This window comes from Castor canadensis, chromosome X, assembly GCF_047511655.1.
Source record: "Castor canadensis chromosome X, mCasCan1.hap1v2, whole genome shotgun sequence".
NCBI lineage: Eukaryota > Metazoa > Chordata > Mammalia > Rodentia > Castoridae > Castor > Castor canadensis.
Window position 1 is genome coordinate 123,549,701 of NC_133405.1, and position 21,242 is coordinate 123,570,942.

General features: G+C 40.9%; 1 protein-coding gene across 1 annotated transcript in view; it reads right to left on the reverse strand.

The window, feature by feature from the left end:
- Phex (phosphate regulating endopeptidase X-linked) overlaps window positions 1-10,474 on the reverse strand; it is a 187,111-nt gene extending 176,637 nt beyond the window's left edge. Inside the window, exons 1-2 of the mRNA XM_074062292.1 lie at window positions 10,381-10,474; window positions 4,998-5,066 (exon numbers count right to left, since the gene is read on the reverse strand). Coding sequence (XP_073918393.1) covers window positions 4,998-5,066; window positions 10,381-10,474 — 163 coding nt within the window. The remainder of the gene's footprint in view (window positions 1-4,997; window positions 5,067-10,380) is intronic.
- Window positions 10,475-21,242: the final 10,768 nt, after the last annotated feature.

A 21,242-nucleotide genomic window follows, 5' to 3' on the forward strand; every position in this document is an offset into this window, starting at 1 on the left:
TGGGCCCCACAGACTCCTTGACTGGAGGGAGAAGCATGGCCAGAGGGTCAAAGTGGAGTGTTCTAAATGAAGGTCAGAACTGAGTGGTGACATGAACTAACAGCAAGATACACTATGGTGACATGCCACTTCCCTCTTTCATAAGCCCAAATGTAAATATGTATCCATGAGCTTTAAAAGGAAATCTTTCATTACAAAATGACAAGTTTCCAAAATTCCTAATCTTGAACTCCAACTCTCTTCCAACTGTGATATAATTGCTTGCTACCACTCTGGCACAAAGACATGCACCAAATGATTGTTTTTTTAAGGCAGCCAATATTTTAATGGCATTGGAAGAACAATATTCTGGGCAATTTTCATACCTTAATTAATACCAGAATACATTTCTATTTGAAGTAATGAAAACCCAATGAGTTTTCGGCTAAATAAGAATGAATTGCCCCAAAAAGTACAATCTGCATAAATTTAGATATCTATCTTATAATTTGGTTATACGGGTGGTTCATCTAGGTTTAAAAATAAGGCTAGCTATTTCTGTAGCCTAGACATTCGAAAATTTCAAACAGCTTGCGGTCCTCATTGAAGTGAATAATACACATTCTAATTTCTATGAGACTTCAAAAATCCTCATTTTCAACCCCCAAAATAAACAACTAGCCAGAACTTGATTTAGAAGTATGATACATTTCAAATTGGCTTAATTTTTTTTTTGTTTTTTGAACTGAGTTGTCTCTAGTTACATTTTTGCTTACTGCTACTATTTTTACCATTACTATTTAATATTCAAACATGCTAAGATATACAAAATCTTCCGGTCTGTATTCATGGTTAGTCTGTGCAGCCACAGCCTGAATCTGCTACGTGACACCTCGGGGACATGGATCACACAAGGCTCAGTCCCACGCAGTGTTTCCAGTCACACAGGGGAGCCCTCACATGCTTTGTTTTACTCACAGAAGCTCACCGTTCCCCAGCTTCCCTGCCCCCAACCCTCAAGTGCATCCCCTCCACCTCTTCAGTTTTCTTGCAGGTACTGAGGAAATCTGCAAGGTCAGCTCTGACCTCGGCCCTGATATAAAAATAGAGGAATACATCACTCACACTGAATTTGGAAAGGAGCCCACTGAGAAATCTCTTCCCTCGGCCTCGCAATCCATCATTCACCATTCACAGCTGGGCACGAGGCTGCACTTTCTGCAGGGGAACTGTGACTTCAAATTGCAAGGGACCATAGTTGTCAAGACACCAGAACTCCTTTCCCTCTCCTCAGCTCCACGGAGAAAACCCAGAAAGCCTTGGTTTAATAAAAGAAATATGATAACGAGAGCAAGCTGTGAAAGCTCAGACTGCTCTTCTCCGAGTCACTGCCTCTTGGGTTAATTGTTAGGCGGGCTCCAGCTGCTTTGCATGGTATGGGTGGAGGCAACCCTCCATACACCACTCTGAGTGTTTTAGTTTTACTCAGGGCTCAAGGGAGAGAGAGCCTTATTAAGGCTTAAGCCTTATTATTTATATAAAAGAGTAAAGTCACTCACATGCAGCATTTCTTTCATACCAGGACCTAGATGCTAAGCCCTTTTCAAGCAATGTAACATCATCAATCACAAACGCTATAATCAGATCACGTGGGTGGGAATGACGACAATAGCTTTTTATTTATTTATTTTTTATTCATATGTGCATACAAGGCTTGGTTCATTTCTCCCCCCTGCCCCTGACAATAGCTTTTTAACCTTAAGCACATTACTTAACCTCTATGTGCTAGTTTCCTCATCTGTAAAATGGGAACAGTGATGATAACAGTGTACAGGATTGCCATGCAAATTAAGTGGGTAACATACATGTAAAGTGACAGTACTGGGCACGTCATTGTATAAATACAGTTGCCATGTAAGATACAGAATGCCCAGTGAAATTTGAATTTCAGGTCAACAGTGACTTTCTAGAATAAGTTGGTATGAAACATTGCATGGGGCACACTTACTAAAAAAAAGTAGTCATCGTTGTATATGTGTGATTCAAACTTAACTGAGCACAACATATGTATGTACTTAGCTAATACATATGAACATTTGCTATTAGAATTGCATAAACACTTATCTGGAACTCTGAGGCTAGATTTTCACAGTTCCTAGATTTTAGATCTCAGAAAAGAACCATGTATAACCACAGACGATATAATACCTCAGCAGTGACTGGCGTGCTAGCCGTGAAGCAAGCACGCTGACATTTCCACGGGGAAACAAACACATTCTCAGAGGGGATGAAAAAAGTTGAAAATAGCCTCACATGAGTCAAGACCTAGTTTTGCCATGAGGAATTGAGGTCAGGTTTGGTCTTCCCAACTGGGAATTACGATGCGTCCTAGGACTGGGCTTTGTATCCCTGGATTACTCACTAGCTTCTTTTATTCTCACAGCTAGTATGATAAATTAAAACTGCGCTGCCGTTCCACAGGCGGTGAAACCACAGCTGCGGATAGTGATGTGTTTATCCCAGGAGCATGTGGCCTGTAAGTGGCCAGGTCATGGTTCAAGCTCAAGTCAGCCCATCTACCGTTCTCCACTACCATGAGTGTACCCTTTCATTATTCTCTGCATTCTTTGTACAGCTCTCGTTTCAAAAGATGGGTTAGGACAAAAGGACACAGAGACAAGGACAGGAGGAAACTTACAAAGAAGAAGCCTCTCAGAAATGGTTGGCAGCCACTCAGCGATGGGACAGAAGTTGATCAGACACTTCTGTATCCTGAACTTGTAGCATGTGCACCTGTGCCCACGCACTGCCACTCACACAGGAGCTCTTGTGTAAGGCTCTGCTCTGGCCCCGATTCTCTTGCCATGTGTATTCAACAGCTGTTCCACAGAGCCCTGGGCTCACGTTTCATAAAGAAAACTATATTCTTGGTGAGCCTTCTACTACAGAAACAGCAAAATCCATTTTTTTCAACATTAGAAAGCTATTCTCTAGTGTGACAAAAACAGAACAGCAGAGTGGCTCAAGGGCTGGAGCTCCTGCCTAGCAAGTGTGAGGCCCCGAGTTCAAACCCAAGTACCACACACAAAAAAAGAAACACCAAAAACAGGACAGCAAGGCAAAACATGCTAGATGGCTGAAAGTGACATCATCAAATGTCCGTGTGAAAGTTTTACTTTGCCATTATTATGATTTCTGGTAAAGAAACAAAATCATGAAATAAGTAATCTTCCATAACAAAAGTTGTCTAAACTCAAATTGAAGATCCATGAATTCATAAATTTCAGTTTCTCACAAACTGCTAGAACTCTCCTGAAGCAAAAGCACCAGGTGACATGAAATTTAAAACCTGTCCTGATTGTGCCACCTGGTCCCTCACCCTACTCCATGACATCTTTTCTTCCCCAGATCAATTGCTTAAGACAAGAACAGGGAAGGGCCTGGAAATTCCCACAATATTCGAGAAGAAAAAGAATCACCCTTCCAGGGGTGATATCAAGAAGCTAAAATGGCTGTCTAGTCACTACATTCCACTAAATCTAATGTTATGAAAACAGAACAAAGGACCAGGGACAAAGAGACTTGGCATGGCACTATGGCACCAAAGGAAAGATGGAGAGGAACCAGACACAGACTTGGAGCACAGCTCTGCCACTAATGCAGGATGTGACCCTGAGCAAATTATTTTGCCTGTAGAAATACTTTCCCTCATTGGTGCATGGAGCTGGCAAAAGCACTGACCTCGTAGGGTTCTTATAGAGGTTTTATGAGATGGTGAGTATAAGTCAGTTAACACATTACTTGCTAAAAAATATTGATTGCTTAATAATTGGACAAAAATGAACTCTAATAACATAATCTAATCAATTACCCTTATATAAATCCTCAGGGTTTATGAACTCTTTCCACTAAGTCTCTCCTATCTCAACAAAGGCCATCTCTCAACATCTAAGCATTACCCTTGAAGTCTCTGCTTTCTCTCACAGTCCATCCAAAACCCTTCAGCAACTTGAGCAAGCCCTTTAACTCCTAAATCTTTTGCATTCTCTGCCTCTCAAATTCAAGGCAGCATCCCCCCTCATCTGGTCTGTGGAAAGGACTTCTTCTCCGAGTGACCTTCCTCCATTCTTGCTCCCTATGTTTCGTCTCCAAGAAAGACTCCCTTTAATCTAGTTCTCCACAGATTTTGTCAGAGACAGGGTTTTGCCATGCAGTCCCAAGTTGGCCTCAAATTCACCATGTAGCCCAGGCTGGCTTCAATCTTGAGATTCTTCTGCCTCTACCTCCCAAGTGATGGGATTACAGGCATTTGTCACCACTCCCAGTTAAGAAGATCTTTATAGGTGCTCATAAGATATACTCTCTCTTAAAACCCTCCAGAGGCTCTTGAGTATGATGAAGAAAAACCTAAACTCATGATACCAGGGTCGGTCACAGGATCTAGATTAATAATTGCTGCATAACCGAGGCAATTTTAAACATGAATCTTCATCTTGAGGCACCCACTAATATATGGCCTGTTCACCTTAAGAAAAGTGTGACTAGCATTGCAGAATAGAGGGACCTAAGGGGATTCCAGGTGACAGCAGAAGCTTGGATTTACACAGGATGCTTGTTTTAGAGGCAGGCAGGTCAGACCTGCTGACTAGAAGATACACAAACACTGCTTAAGATAAATAGGAATCTGTCGCCAGCTGAGCCATAGGGGGCCCTTGGTCTCTGCTCGTGGGTCTTGGAGAGGTCATTCATCCTCCCAAGCCCCTACTCACGAGGCTTGGAATATTGCAATATTGCACAGTTTTTTTTTTTGTTTTTTTTTTCAAAGTAAAAGAAAACAGGAAACCTAAGCTCCACTACTTCACACCAAAACTTAAAAGTAAACTTAAAATTTCTCCAAAATTGCATTTCACATTTGGTAAACCTCAAGCAAACAGAATCCTAAAAATACCACCTGTTTTCTCTTCCACTCCCCAAGGTACCATAATTATAATTTGACACAGGGTAGAAACTGAACTTACCGGCTTCGATGCACTCTGGCTTCAGGCAGTACTCCTGTTTAGCTTGGAAACTTAAGAGACCTTGACTCACTGTAAAAACAGACCAAAATAAATGACTGAGTTGTAACAGACCACCATCGAGGAAACCACCATCAGGCACATAGGCAAGACATTTGATATCAGTTCATCCTTCTCCGTATTGACCTGGTTATTCAAAAACCCAGTTGGCTCAATGCCACAGAACCACTTAGGTCACTACCTAAGCAGCCTTGGTAAGACTCTTGGTTGCTCTGAAATCAGTTTTCTCATGGGGAAGATGAGTGAGTGGGTTCAACTAGAGCCGTGTTCCCCAGAGCCGCAGCAGCATCTGAGGACCTGTTAGAGAGACATTCCAGACCCCTGTCTCCTGATTTAGAAACTCTGGAGATAGGGTGCTGCCATGTTGCTTTGGTTTGGGTTTGAGGACTGAAGCCACAACCTCTCACAGGCTAGGCAGGCTGTACCTCTGAGCCACACTCGCCCTGTCCATCTGTGTTTTATCAAGCCCTGCAGGGGCTGCTAGTGCATGTTCAGGTGTGAGAACCACTGGGCTGGATGACATCAGAGGAGTCCTTCATCTCCAATTATCTGTGCTTTAAGTCCCAACTTTCAATCTTTATGTTTGTAACTACATCTCCATCTTAGAGATGGGGAAATTGAAACTTTTAAACTATGTCACTTGGAGAAAATCCAGAGTGGAATAAGAAATCTTAACATGTGTGGCATTTAGAGTTCTGGATGTTATCTAAACCATCCATATGGGTACAACCAGAAGGGGGAGGGAAGGGATAAAAATATACTGTATATAACTCAATCATCTGGTGGCAGTCACTGTCTGTCTACCCCAGACTCCATGCATCCTCCTTCCACCAGGCCCAGCCTAGCTACCAAGCATATGTAGTTTTGAGAACCAAGATTCCAGTTACTCCCAAACATTTCAAAAACCACAACCAGAAGCTGGGTGCCAGTGGCTCATGCCTATAATCCTAACTACTCATGGGGCAGAGAGCAGGAGGATCGTCACAGTTCGAAGCCAGCCGGGGCAAAATAGTTCTTGAGATCCTGTCTCGAAAAAAATAGCACAAAAAAAAGACCTCGTGAAGTGTCTCAAGGTGTAGTCCCTGAGTTCAAACCCCAGTACCCCCCTGAAAAAACAGAGTTTTAACCTCAGCACTGGGAAGGAAAAAACAAAAGCCCTGCACAATAGTAATAATTTTCACCAATGCCTCAATTTCCCCATCTGGAGGGCAACATTACCCAAATGGATTTCTGCAAAAGTTCAAGAGGATTCTGTATTTGTAAACTCAAAGTAGTTCATAGGCATTAGCAGATGTTGAGTTGAGAATTTCAAAAATACTTGAACTGTTTTCCTCGGTAGCTGGAGAAGTTATGAGGAATCCATTACCGCTGTTCTCTGTGAGCAGAAACAAGGAGTCATTTGACGATGTGGATGTGGGGAAACAGACCATGGCAGGAGCGAAGGGAAACCAAGGCCTTTCATGCCACCCTCAACAGAGAAGCAGAATCAGGAAGCTTGGGGGTGCTTGTGTTTCTGCTAGAGATGGCAGACCTGCAGATCACCTGCCAGTGTGGCAAGTTTCATTATTTATTAACCCATATTCTAAGAGGATCCCGCTTTTTCTTTGTTCTTTCCTCTGCTGCCATCCTCCAAACAGCATTTTTACCTGTGTTACATTACAGATTCAAGAAAACTGTCTGTGGAACATCTCAGGCCTATTTTTAAGAAAAGAAGTTTCTTAGCATAAAGATGTGCTTTGATTTCTTTAAAAAGAAAAGAAGTAAGGTAAAAATACACATGAGCGACATAAAGATTAGTGCGGAATATTCCAATACGCATAGGTGATGGGATCCTGGGGGTAAGGTTTTCCTCTTTAGTCTACTTTTATTTATTTCCCAATGTTCTTTAATGAGTATTTGTTGTTTTTTTAATGATGAAAAAGTATAATTTATTCTAAATAATAATATTTTATTATTCTGGACAATACCTTTTTGATACTAGTCTTATTTTTTAAAGCTAACACAATAGTTAAAGACTTATTCCTTTCATTAAAAATATTCTTGACACAAGGCCTCTAAGGAAACAGAACCAAGATCAGTTATTATCTGACAATGAGTTGAAGGAAGATTTTTAATTTAATTAATTGGGACACAACAGAGCCAACCCTTCAAGGAAAAGCATTATATCCGTGGAGGTTTTTTTAAGATCCTGAAAATAATGATTGACAAACCCAGATAAGATGAAGCTGGGTGCCAGTAGCTCACACTTATAATCCTAGCTACTTGGGAGGCTGAGATTGGGAGGATGGCAGTTCCAGGCCAGCCTGGACAAAAAAGTTCATGAAATCCCATCTCAATGGAAAAGAATGGGGTGTAGTGGCACACACCTGTCAACCCAGCTATAGCAGGGAGCATACATAGGAAGACTGTGGTCCAGGCCAACTTCAGCAAAAAGCAAGACTCTATCTCAAAAAATAACCAGGGCAAAAAGAGCTGGAGGCATGGCTCAAGCAGTTGACTGCCTGCCTCCTAAGCATGTAAGCCCAGCATCACAAAAAATGGTGTAAATGAATGAAATAGAGACGATAAAGAAAATATTTTTAAATATAAGGAATATTAGAAATTGTTTTTTAAAAAAACTGAAATAGCAATTTGGTTTCTCGTTTTAGATTTCTCTGTAGCAAGTAGAAATATCCTCAGAATGCAATAGATTCATGCACAGTATGAGAATAAGCGCTTGGGAAGTGGCTCAGTGGTAGAGCACAAGCTTAGCAAGGCCCTGGGTTCCATCCCTAGCACCGCAAGAAGAAAAAGTAGTATGAGAAGGATCATCCAGCAGAGAGGTGATCCAACTCTAGTCTACAGCCAGATCCAGTCCCCCACCTCTTTCTGTTTCTATTAATGGCCTTTACATTTTTAATGGCTGGAAAAAATCAAAAGAAGAACAGTATTTTATGATATATGGAACACTACTGAAATTCTATTTCAGTGTCCAGAAATCAAATCTTCCTGGTACCTGGGCATGCCCATTTGTGTCCATATTGGCTGCTTTTGTGCTACAGCAGTGCTTGCTGAATAGTGCAACAGACTATGGCCTGTGGAGTCAAATATATTTACCATCTAGCCTTGACAGAAAAAGTGTGCTGACCACTGTATCTGACAAACAGATTGTGCGAAGGAAGGGTGGGAAGGAGGACAGGAAAGGACACTTGCAATATAAACTGGTTGTGGGTACACAGTTACACTGATGTTTTAGGTTCTAGTGTGCTAGGTTCTCTGAAACTATCCTAAGGCCACTGGCAATTGCTCTTACTGTAGAAGTCCAAAGACTAGAAGAGAGGTCATCCCAGAGCCTCAAAGACAAATGGTAAGAAAGGATGCTAGAAATTGCAGACATATGACTCAATTTGGAGAGGCAGAGAGATCTACTGCAAAATCAGCCAGGAAGCTCCTCCCTGAAGAGAAAATCCTAACTAGAATTTTGTCATGGAGAACACTGGCTTACTCTCCTTGCTAGATGCAGAGCAAGTGTGGTGGCAGAGCTGTGGGACGGCAGTGAAAAAACATCGGGGGAAGAGGGTGACTTTGAAATAGTGTAGAAATATTTAATTTTTTTTTCAAATGAGGGTTCCTGAATGTATACATCCAAATGGATGTGGTCTCCTGAAGCAATCCTCTTCAAACTTGTATTCCTATGTGAATTTCCCAGGGTCTTGTGAAAATGCAGGTTGTAAATCAGCTAGGTCTGGATGCAACCAAAACATCCAAGTGATGCTGGTCCACGGACCACACTTTGGGTAATGAGAGCACACCCTTAGCTTGCACCTACACAGCTTCTCCTAGAAACTGGAGGTGAGAGCCAGGTTACTGGGCCCACTGGAAAGTTATCTTCTGTTTATTCAGACTTCTTTATCCATACTAGCACTGCTCTAAAAACTTCAGTGCTAGTGCCAAAGAAACATTTTCTCTCAAGGAACAAAGATTGGCTGTCATGGAGAATCTTCCAACTCATATGCCATGGGTCCTGAATGTAATGACCATAAACAGGAGTTTAGGAAAGCTGCAAGCAGCAGTTAGGTGACTGAAAAGAGGGCATATTTTTGCAGATACGATGATCATTTTTAAGTCTGAAAGTGTTTGCAAAACCTAACCTTCTAGTTATTTCTCCCATTGTATGTAGTCGCTTGACATGCCCATGGAATTTCTTTCCAGTTTTGAATTTCAGGAGGGGACATTTGTCTACACCCCAAGCATTGAGAAATCTCACAACAGTTTTCAAGAGCCACAAATTGAGTTGCAAGAGAAGGAGGTTTAGTTTCACCAGAAAGCAATAAACTCATCTAATTTCCTAAATCTTCAGCCACAGAAAACATGGAAAGATGGTTTGCTCATTTTAGCAGAATTCTCAACCACACAACCCAAACTCTTTTAAAGTTTAATTACTGGTTTTGCCCTGCCAAAATAAACATGGCCTCCTGCATTCTGTATATGCCAAGGAATGAAGTTTTCAGGCTTGCTTCATTTTAAAGTGCACCTAGAATCTCCTAAGTATAGGGCTTGTTCCTAGGTAACTTTCAAGCAAATGAAACATTACGGGTTGTATGAGAAAAATAAAAAGAGTAATAAGCAAGGGTTTTCTGGAAAGCCTAAAATTTTAGGACATTCCTTATCCCTTTTCCAGATATTTGCTTCTATTTCCTAGGAATACACTTTTCACATCCATCGAGTCTCTGGATATATCATTCGCACCATGAGTCATTAAAATAATTGAATCACAATACCTTTCAAGTCTTGGGAGGAAAACATGTTTCCCTTCATGTTAATTTTTAAATCTATTGGAAAGTCAGAATTAATATTGCATCCCATCTGAGTCACTGGATTCAAAAGAAATTGAAGAATCCCATTAAAGGTGCACTTGAAAGGACTGATTGGTATTTTGTGAATTAAGTTTTGTAATTTGTTCAAACAAACATTAACAAAAGTCAAATGAAAAGAAATTCTGGCATGGTTTTAATCGCTGTGTAAAGTGTTACCTCGCAAAATAAATGAAAATCTCTGACTATGAATTCATAAACACTCAATTTGTGAAACAGAATACATGATTTTTTTTTTCCTCAGTGCAAGCAAATTCCCCAATTAAAATCACTTTATCCCCATTTTGCCTTCTGGGCTATACATTTGGTACTAAAGAAAAGCCTTCTTTTTCATTTGCATATTTGAAGATGTACCACCTCCTAACACAAGCAAACAGCCATCCACCTGCATTGTGACCAGGTTTGCTAGAATAAAGCATGAGGAAGCTTCTGGACACAGGCCCAGTTCCCCTGGTCTCCAGTGCTCCACTCACCTAGAAAGAGAATCGTGCCCAGGACCAGGGTGCCACCAATGAACACGGCCAGGGCGATTCGAGTACCTCTGTTGGCCCTCTTTCTTGTCTCCATGCTGTTCCCCGTTTCTGCTTCCATCAGAAGGACTGGAGAGAACACTCGGGAAGAAAGTCACTTTTCGTGGTTTGGTAGCTGGTCTCAAGAGTTTGTTAGGCGTTGACATCCAAGGCTCCCTTGCTCTTCTACTAATGAATGGACAGCTTAAAAAAATTCCTGTCAGGAAACCACCCCTCGCCACCCTTTCTCAAATAATCCTTCACAAATGAAATAAAAGAAACTCAAAATATTGGTTGCCTTGGCTCTCCCCCTGACTAGACAAAACAAACAGCGGTTGCTTTATCTTGGTGCTCTCCCTCAGCAAAGTCCCTCTCAAACGATTGTTTGGCAGGCTCTTCCCTCAAGCGTTCCGAGTATACATGCTTTACTAGGTTGCTGAACAGATGTTTTAGCTATTTAAATGTATAGTCACTTGGGGAGGAAAAAACAATTGTCTTTATCAAACCTGGATTCTCGTCACCCTCCCCCAACCATGATAAGTTAGGTGGCGAAGACTCTCCAGACCCACTTCAAGATATCAATTAGTCACGTAATTCTGCTGTGATCATCATTCTGCTTGTCTGAATTGTCTTCATCAAAGATCCTCTTTCAGTGTGTGAGTCCCTTTTTAAAGCCTTCTAAGAGTTCCTAGGATATCCTGGAGCATTTTATTTTAGGAACTTTGTGTATGATAGCATGTGCCAAAAATCAGAGTCATAGTCCAGTGCAGTGCAAAGTAGCAATTAAGACAACCTACAGAGGCTGATGGTTTGGACTGGAACTTTTTTTTAAGGAAGAAGAAAAAGAACTTCCTCTGAGTGGTGCTAAGAATTGTACAAAAGAAGTTAAGTATATGAATTAAACTTATTACCAACCACAAAAGATATGGTAAACGGTTTTTCCCCCTGCCTGTTTTGATGAAAACTGCACCCATGTATTTTGTCCTTCCCTGAGGCAGCCATTGGTTAGTATGTTTTTGTGTTTTTGTAGGTGTTTATTTCAGCAGATTCCCCAGCATGAATTCAAAGGCATTTGGTTTCATTGGAAAGACGGATGGATGAGTAGGTCTCTGATTTCTTTGATTATGATAACATTGGAAATTATGAAAACCTGCTTTCTTCATGGGAGAGAGCAACTGGTATTCCAATGCTACTGAAATGACTTAGATTTTATCATGCAATCATACAGAAATCATTAATTTATGACACAATTACCACCTACCTGTTCCTGTCCATTAAGTGGTGGGAGTACAGGTTTGAGGATTCAGCTGTATCCCAAAACCAAGGGAACCAAACTTGCACACATGGTTTTGGGAGTGGCACTAAAGCTCAGTAGGTGCCAAGGAGCACAGCCAACGTGAGCACTCATCCATGCTCCTCACTGGCTAGGCTTGGTCAGACCCTTAAGCCCATAGCATGGAACTCTTCCAAGTTTGGGGACTTATTCCATAAGATATGTTGCCTTACTTTTCGCTTATCTTGTGTTACCCCAAAGTCAGAAGGACACAAGCCTCCATCCAAGTAAGTTTTGGCATCATTGTATGTTGTAAGTCTTCTGTCATCATTGATTATTGACCACACTGTGTTGTGTCCCTTTGGCCTCTAGCACAGGAGTCTCCAAAGGGTTTGGACTTGGCTACATCTTAGCCAGTGAGCTCCACACAGTCAAGTGTCATGTCTGTCTTGTTTAGTGCTACAGCCTCAGCAACAACCTGAGTGAAGGTAGAAATGAGAGCAATGGAAGTCACGCAAGTTAGCCCTAGTCCCATGCCCTTTAAGCAACTTTAGGAACCTGAGATGTCACTTAACTTGTGATGTTTCAGCCTCCAAATTCCTTGTAAATGCTCAGCTGATGACTGGGCTCACATGGGCATGGCACTTTTGTTTTGACCTCATGGTAAACCTATATCCTTCGTAACAAAGGCATTTTAACTCTGTTATAAATGAAGGTACTGAGACCAAGGAATGACTTCAGATGACATAGGAAAATCAGACACAGAAAGATGGGGAGGGGGGACTATAGTCATACACTACATGTCTGCAGTTTGACAAAGCTTCCTATGCACAGAAGAGAGGAATGCCACCCAAACATGACACCAGGGCCCACCTTTTCCCTCTTTGCATCTCCTCCAAATCTCCTGCACCTTCCAGGGTCCTGACAGACATGGAATGGTGGTCTGTGGATGCCACTTGGAGTAGCCTTCACTGCCTTGGACTAGTGACTCCTCCACAGGTGAGGGAAAGTTAAGGTTTCCCCTGAAGTTACAACTATCCATCACTGACAGACAGGAATTCATTCTTGAACATTCACCTGCTGAGGAAAAAGCCATTAAACACAAAAATACTTCCAGGGTTTGGAATAGGAAAACTATGATGCATTCCATTCAAACTAAGATATGCATAGAAATGCATTAACTAAACAATGAAAACAGGTCTATCAAATAATAAACAACTCTCAAGATGTTAAAAATAGTTTGCTCATATAATGTAATGTAATGAAGGTTTCTTTTACTCACCATAGAAATAAAGGAAGACTTGAGAGTGGGTGGGATTGGTAAAGGAAAGGGTGTGGGTGAATCATTCATTATAAGGAGAATTCTTTATTCTGTGCCATTTTCTGTATTAATTTTTCAACCTTTTGGGAAATGGTGATTATCTTGCACTCAAAATAAACTGCACTTAAAGTAGCACAGATAAAACCCTTTAGGGCAAAATGAAGAAGTTCGAGACACAGAGACAAAATGAATGCTCACAAAAGACTAAAGTAGGGAGCTGCAAAAGAGGGCATATGCACGGGCCAAATCCCGTTTTAGTAAATGAAGTTTTATTGGATCATCTAATGACTGCATTCATGCTACAAGGGCAAGGTTATATAGTCTTGTGACAGAGACATTTTGGCGTGTGATGTTTAGAATATTTTCCTCTCTGCCACTGAACCCCGAACTGAAGAGAAGTAAAAGATGTTACTCCTTCACAGAAACTATGTGACACACATCCAAAAAGTAAAATATTCATCCACACTGACCTGCCTGCAACTCAAAAATTGTTCCATTCCATATTCTTGAAATAGAAAGCATTGTATCAGGGAAATTAGTGAGTGCATCTTTGCCTGAAACTATAATATTGAAACTATACCATACTATTTAGTGTGTATGGGGATGAAAAGTCAATTATTCTTGGGGGCGGGTGACTGCCCAAAAAAAATACTACAACTTCTCCACAGCTGTGAAAATAAGTTAACTAACAAGTCACTCTGCAAGGCAAATCTGTGGACAGACTGATCTGTACCTACTCTTAATTGTTTCAAAGAATATCTAAGACCATCTTGGACCTTGAATGGAATCAATTGGTGAATCAAAGGAAGTTTCTTGAGTGTTTCATAGGTACCTGGCCCTGTGCAAAATCTTGTGAGGGAAAACCAGGAAGCCATGCTGGAGATTCTGTATGATCAAATGGACTCAGACACCAAACTACATGAAACATTTGGCACCTTGGTCACAGAACCCCCCCTACACCCCTGCCAAAGCACACAGGCCTGGCCAAAGAGCAATACACATGCAGCCAAACAGGAATCCTGACTGGTGAAATTGTTGGGAAGACTTCCAGAAGGAAGACCTGCAAGAATGGGCAACTTGAGGGTACAAAGGAAGGCTTCTAGATGGGCTGACCCCCACTATCAGATGGAACTTGCTTGGGCATTTCCTGTTCTCCCTGTAGGACTCACAGGTAAGATTATTTGTCCTGAGATTACTGAATCCAACACATTCAGCCCAAGATGCCAACTGGATGGAATGATAGCTGAAGCTGTCTTTGCACTAGGCAGGAGTACATCTGGTCATTATACGGATGACTGTTTTGAGCAGTAAATTCTCGTGTGGGTCATAATTCCAGTGAGAAAGAAGGAAATGATTCAAATCCTGAAAAATGTTTTTGTCTAGCCACTGGAAGGAGGAAAGAGGGAGGGATGGGAGAAGGAGAAAATAGCCTCCAATCTGGGGGCTGTGGTGGGGCTTGGTTATTTCTAAGCCCTTCAGACTAGTGGGGTTCAAACATCAGGCTTTCCATTAATGAGACATTACTTTCATTCTATCTGATCTGTTCAAACATCTTTCTTAGGTAGACATTCTTATCTCCTTTTACAGATAAGGAAACTGAAGTTTGAAACTATTAAGTGATTCACTGAAGGTCACAAGGCCTTATTTGTCTTAAAGCCAGAATGGTTCCAAATTCCAAAGACTTGTCTCTCTTCCATGTTACCTGATAAGTTTGCTCATCAGGTAATTAGTAAAGGTAGGTGTAGATGTCAAAATGACACTTGAGTAAGGAAAAGTGATAAACTATGCTTCCTTTAATTCTCTTGTTTACAAGACTAATTATTAGGTTTTATTTCCTTAGCAGGGACAGCACCCATCATTTAATATAGAGAAAAATAGCTTTTCAGTAGGGGAACAAAAACAATATGTGAAATATCTCTTGGTTTGTTGCTGGTGGTAACTGAACATTAAGATGGGTATGTAAATCTGAAAAGCTTTCTCTCCATGTGTTGTACTTGTTCATTTTTGAGCCAACAAGGGATTTTATTCCTTTATTTTCTCACTTCCTTGGCCACAGTCATTTTTTGAGTTCTCACTTTCTGTGTATTATAATCAGTCATTACAATAGTCTCACCATACTGAAGTCTTGTGCCATGTTCTACAGATAAGGATAATAAATCTGGCTTAGAATGAGTAATATTCCCAAGGTCACACGATGGGTAAATGATAATCCAATTGGAACTCAACTCTATCTGGTTCGTTTTGAAATGTACTTGGGATTTGTTTCTATTGGGTATGGTAAGATGGCAAACATGGAAACAGCTTTTGAAAGAAGAGTTCATTAAAGTTTCTAAGAAGGGCACACCATGCCACACATGGGAGTGCACGAGGTTAACCAGTGGGCAGAAGGGACAAAAAACATGACTGAGGTTTTTAAGGAAAGACACAGGTGAGGCAAAGTAAGCAACTGAGTAGGCTTAAGGTTGGGCAGTTTGAATAATTTCGGCAGGTTCCAGTCTACAAGGATGACCTCTAGTGCACTGATGCCCAACCCTGGGGTGGTTGAGGACAGAAAGATAGTAGTATGCTGGCCTGTGGGAGTTTGGCAACAAGAGGAAAATGGGGGTATGGACTCAGGATTTGTTGGTTTGCTTATCAAAGGTATTGAGACACAGGCAAGTCATTTACTATCACTAGCAATTAGCTAACCCTGGAAGGGACAGTTCTGCCCAGTGTCTGCAAGGTCCCAAGATGTGAAGCATCACAAAGCATAGAAAATATAAAACATGATTAACACAGTTTCCAAATCCTTAATACTTTGTCCAAAGTACTTCACTGCATAACAGTTTTTAAAATGCAGTAACTAGTTCATCCATCTAGTGCTGACTTCCTGTATCTTCAGTCTTTTCAGAACCACACTGACCCCTCAGTGAGACTACTAACATATATGAGCTTTTATGCCTTGGATTAATAATGGCCAATTGTTCAAAGAGGACTTACTCAGATGCTTGTGAAAGCAAGAGGCTCAGAGAAGTGGTCTTCAAATTGGAGTGGGCACCAGAATCTCCCTGAGTGCTGGTTAAATAACAGACTGCTGGGTTCTAGTCTTAGAGTTTCTGGTTCAGTCTGCCTGGGATGGGCTGAAGTTTGCATTTCTAACCACCTCCCAAAAGATGCTGATACTCCTGCCCTGGAGACCACATTTTAGGAACCACCGGCTCAGAGCAGCCACTAAATTTCTTTACAATATAGTAAAGTGAACTGAAAAACCAACAAAAACTAAGCATTAAACTGATACAGTGAAACCAGTGATGACATTCAAAACATTTAACAACCAGTACGGCAAGCCACTGACCAGGCGCCATGGTTTGGATAAGTTTCCCGCAAAGTGTGTGAAAGACTTGGTTCCCAGCCTGTGGCATAATTGGAAGATGGTGGATCCTTTAAGAGGAGAGTCTAATGAGAGATTTTCCAGTCATTGGGAATGTACCCTTCAGGGGGATATTGGGACCCTGTCCCCTTCCTGTCACTCTTTTTTTTTTGTATCTTGGCCATTAGATGAACAGTTACACCCATGGGCACCCAACTATAATATACTGCCTCACCACAGACCCAAAATAGTGGCACCATCAATCACAGACTAATACCCCTGAAACCATGAAACAAAATAAACCTTTCCTCTTTTTAAGTTTATTTTCTCAGGTATCTTGTCATAGTAATAGAAAGCTGTCTAACAACCAGAGAACTGGGGTCAATTGCAATGGCCCCGACTGTGCCAGGCACAACATCTGGAGGGTCCCAGGAGAAGGGCTGGGGTGGACAAAGCTATAGGGAGCCCAGAATGACAGCTATCCACAGCTTGTAAGAAAGTATTTCAATATTGTACAACAGATGCAGCCAAACTGGTAGGAACCAACCTACTCAGAACTGCAGTCCTGAGTAAAATTTTAAATAGACTTTTGATGGTGCTTTAAACCCTTCTGTGGCTGCTGTCAGCTTTTAGGAAAAATGGTAAAATACTTCACATGGAGTTCCTACATGATAGATTCCATGCAAGCCTCCAGGCTCACTTAATTTACATCTTACACAGCAGGAATTCAAAACCCCTTCACATTCCCAAATGCAATAGGTTTCACCCAATCTTTGTGCCCTTAGAAAAAACGACTTCTCATCCTTCCTGGAAAACCACTTCCTCGGGAAATTCAGATTCATCTTTAAAGATGCATCTCAGAAGTCAGAAAAATCTTTCCAGACCTTTCATATCACTTAGAGTGTATTATAATAGTCACATAGTAGAAAGCTGTCCCCACATGTGAATTGAGGGCGTTAGCATATCTCTTTTTTTTTTCCTTTTTTGGCAGCACTGGGGTCTGAACTCAGGGCTTCACACTTGCAAGGCAGGTGCTCTACCACTTGAGCCGCTCCGCCAGCATAGCTCTTCATTTTAAGAGGGACTTTTTAAATCTGTGTAAATGCCACAACCCCACCCAATACAACAATAAAGGAAAAAAAAGAATTTTTGTATGTGCTTATTGCCCATCTGTATATCTTTATGGGTAAGATGTGTCAACTCTTTTGTCAATTTACTTATTAAATTTTGTTTTATTATTGAATTTTGAGGGAAAACGTAGGATGTACCTCATAACTGGTGGTGTGACATAATTTGACAGCATTTTTGTTCTTAATGGTATGCAAAATTGTGGTACATTTTAACAATAAATTATATCTTTAGATTCAATTAAATACAATTTTTCCTCCCTGTGTCCACATTTCCTTGTTCAACATTGAATATGTGGGATCTGCTTTGGCTTTCAGTCCCAATGTGACCTTCTAGTGTTTTTAATGTATGTTGGGTAGCTGACAGCCCACAAACTACATTTCCCAGGCTCCCCTGCCAACTAAGTTTCTGTTAAGATTCTGTCAATGATAGGCACTGAGGAGAGATTAGAAAAACAGGAAGAATGATATAGAAGCCCTGTTTGTTTACTGCTCCTGGGTTTATCCAGGGCTACAGACAGTAAGTGGGGATTCCTATGATAGTGGAATCAAATGTGACATGGCAGAGGCACATGGGCTGCAAGGTGACCAACACTCCAATAACATCAACAAGACCTTGGCTCCTGGAACCCCACGCAACAGCAGCCTTGGGGTGAATGCTGTGGACTTTAAGTCACATCCCCTCCACCATTTTGCTGCTCCAGTCTTGACAGTAACAATATTCCTTAATTACTGAACTCTGGGTAACTGCATCTCCTTTGCTCCTGTTGCTCTTCCACTACCTTTAGAACCAACTCCCTGCATTAAATACACTCCATTTGAAATACCTACGGTGGTTTCTGCATTCCTTACTAAACACTAATAACTATAGTTTCCTTCTCTTTTCTTTTCCTATAACTTCTGGCTGTTCCATCCACATTAATGCATGTTGCCATATTGCCAGGCAGGATATCACAATGTGACAGTAGTGAAGGACATGGTGTCTGGGAGCAAGCTCCCTGGGTTGGATTCCTAGCACTGTTACTTACTGCTGTGTGACCTTAAATAAATTGCCTTGTTTCTCACAGTCTCGATTTTGTCTTCTGACAAAGGGAGACAGTAACAGTCTCTATCCATTAGTTATTATAAAACGATGTGTTTGAGATTGTGCCTGAAGGAATTTTAGGCATGATTATTTCTATGCTCCTTAACATTTCATGCCTTATCACCCACAGATAGATTTGTAGATATTTCCCATTCTTATTCATGGCTGTCTATGCCTATGAGAGGTGTTCACTGCAGACTTGTTGGAGGAGGAGGAAAGGAAGAAAGGAAGAAGAAAGAATGGAAAGGAGACAAAACAAGAAGAGAGTGGAGAGGAGGGAAGGGGATGTGTTTTTTTAACCACATTTTTTTCCAAATGTCACCCTTCTCTTGTCCTTTCTCTTGTTCTTCACTGCAGACACTGGCCAGCCTCCAATCCTTGCTGATGGTAAGGACAGCCAGGTGTTAGCATACACAGAATGGAATGATAACAGAACTTTTTCTTAATTTATAGTCATGGTCAAGGACAAAGAAATCATTTCTTTCAAGATAGTGGTCACAGAGTGTTGCCTTAATAATTTACTGTAGGTTTCCTTAATGCCATGTGCTCTCTGGTATACCAAACCTGTTTTTTTTTTAAAATCAAATCAACATGTATACCTCTTCTCTAGAGTTTTCTCCCAATAAAATCCTTAGTGGAAAAAAAAGGATGGATGGACATAAGGCATTGTCTACAAATGGAAAAAGGAAAAACTAAAATAGGATTTTCAATTTTTCACTAAATAGTTTCCATTTTTAAAGCATTTGAAAGTTTTGAACTCTAAAAGAGCTTGTTTGATACAGCATATTTGCCATTATTCTTCTAAATATAGCCTAATGAGTACTCACTGTAGTGTGGGGAATAGAACCTTATATTCTCCATATTTTTAAAGACTATGATTCAATTTCTTAAGCCCATCCCCACATTTTTAGGGTCTGAGACAAGAACACAAATGGAGGTCCAGTCACATACCTCTTGAAGCTGTAAATCAGGCTACAGGCTAGTAAATCAAATACATTTTATCCTCCTACCTTTTCAAGCTCCCATTTTAGAATTCTCAGATTCCACAGATTTCAGGGCAGAAACGTGTTGGAGAGCTGGATCCAGCCCTCAGCCCACCCTCTTTCTCTGCTCACATTCCACCACCAGCCCAGACATGGTCTTCCAAGCAAGAAAGACACCCTCCATGGGCCCTAGCAAGTCTGGACAGGAAATTTCAAGTATTGGGGTTACAAACTGTGTTTTAGATGAGGACACAGGTACATCCCCTCAGCACTAAAGACCCTTCACCTGATGGTAAGGGGCATAGTCCAAGGACAGCCAGCAAGGGGTCCTCTTGAAGCCAGGACCCAAGGCAGGGTCCATCTTGCCCAGAGCTATGGGCAAAACTGTAGCTCCTTATCACGTAATATTACAATACCAAATCCTTTCCCATCCAACCTACCCAAATAGATTTAAACACAAGAATTTTTAAAGCCAACAAATACATATCTCAGGCATTAGAGATGAACTACTCACTATAATCAAGGGTCTTGACAGCTAAAGCAAAAAGGCAAAGACCTTTTCCTCTTTGTGGGTTCTTAAGTAAAGTAATTTATGCAAGCTCATTTCTCTAAGAAGACAATGTTTTTCAACATGTCAAATCTGGGAACATTTTATTGTGTTATTATATAAAATACATCAGATGATATATGAATTTCAAAAATGTAATACACTTTGCAAACAGAAAAGATCATTTGTCTTTCTAAGGAGGTGATAAATACAACATTACACAATAAACTGCCTCGCTGATGTTATTAGCCATGAATTCCATTTGGAGTTTACTGCTCATCTCAAAAGCTTAGCATTATTTAACTGTAATAATCCCCAATCATAACCAGATGATCGATTCTGTTTAATCACTGATACTCCTATAATGGTGAAAATGCTGTATTATTTTTGTTTGAAGCTAGCACACCAAGTCCCATGGTATGGTATAATTAAGAACAACTGTTTACTTTTTCTTAAATTCAACACTCCTCACCCCCACCTCAAAAGCTAGACATTAAAGTACTAAATATAATGATCTTGGTAAACCAAATTGCTATGTTCCTGGCAGTCCTTCCCTGCTGTTTCCCTTAAACATTTCTATCTGAAATGGTGATGAATAAAAAAAGAAAAAAAGAAACTTGGAAAATATACAGCTATCCCTGTACTGTATCTTCTACCTAACCATCAGTGTTTCCGTTTGAGTGCTTAAAAACACCAGTCACTCTTTCTTTCTTCTGTCCCTTTTTGGCCATTTTAGATTTTTACTTGCATTGTTTTAAACATCCATTGGGTACACCATGCAAGATCATGAAACACCAGCTCACAGGTTTATGTTGGTGAGTCAGTCTCCCCAAGTAGATGGGGGGACATTCTTGATAATCCTCAGTCATGTTGGTTCCTTCGGTATCCACACCAGGGCCTGACATACAGGAATTACCCAGAATGTTACTGAATAAATAAAGATCACCATGCTGTTCTCGTGAACTTTGTAATACAGGCTGAGCATCTTTAATCCAAAATATAAACTCCAGAATGCTCCAAAATTCAAAACTTTATGAATCTGGGTACCAGTGGTTCACGCCTGCAATCCTAGCTACTCAGAAGGCAGAGATCAGAAGGACTGCAGTTCAATGCCAGCCCAGGCAAATAGTTCGTGAGACCAT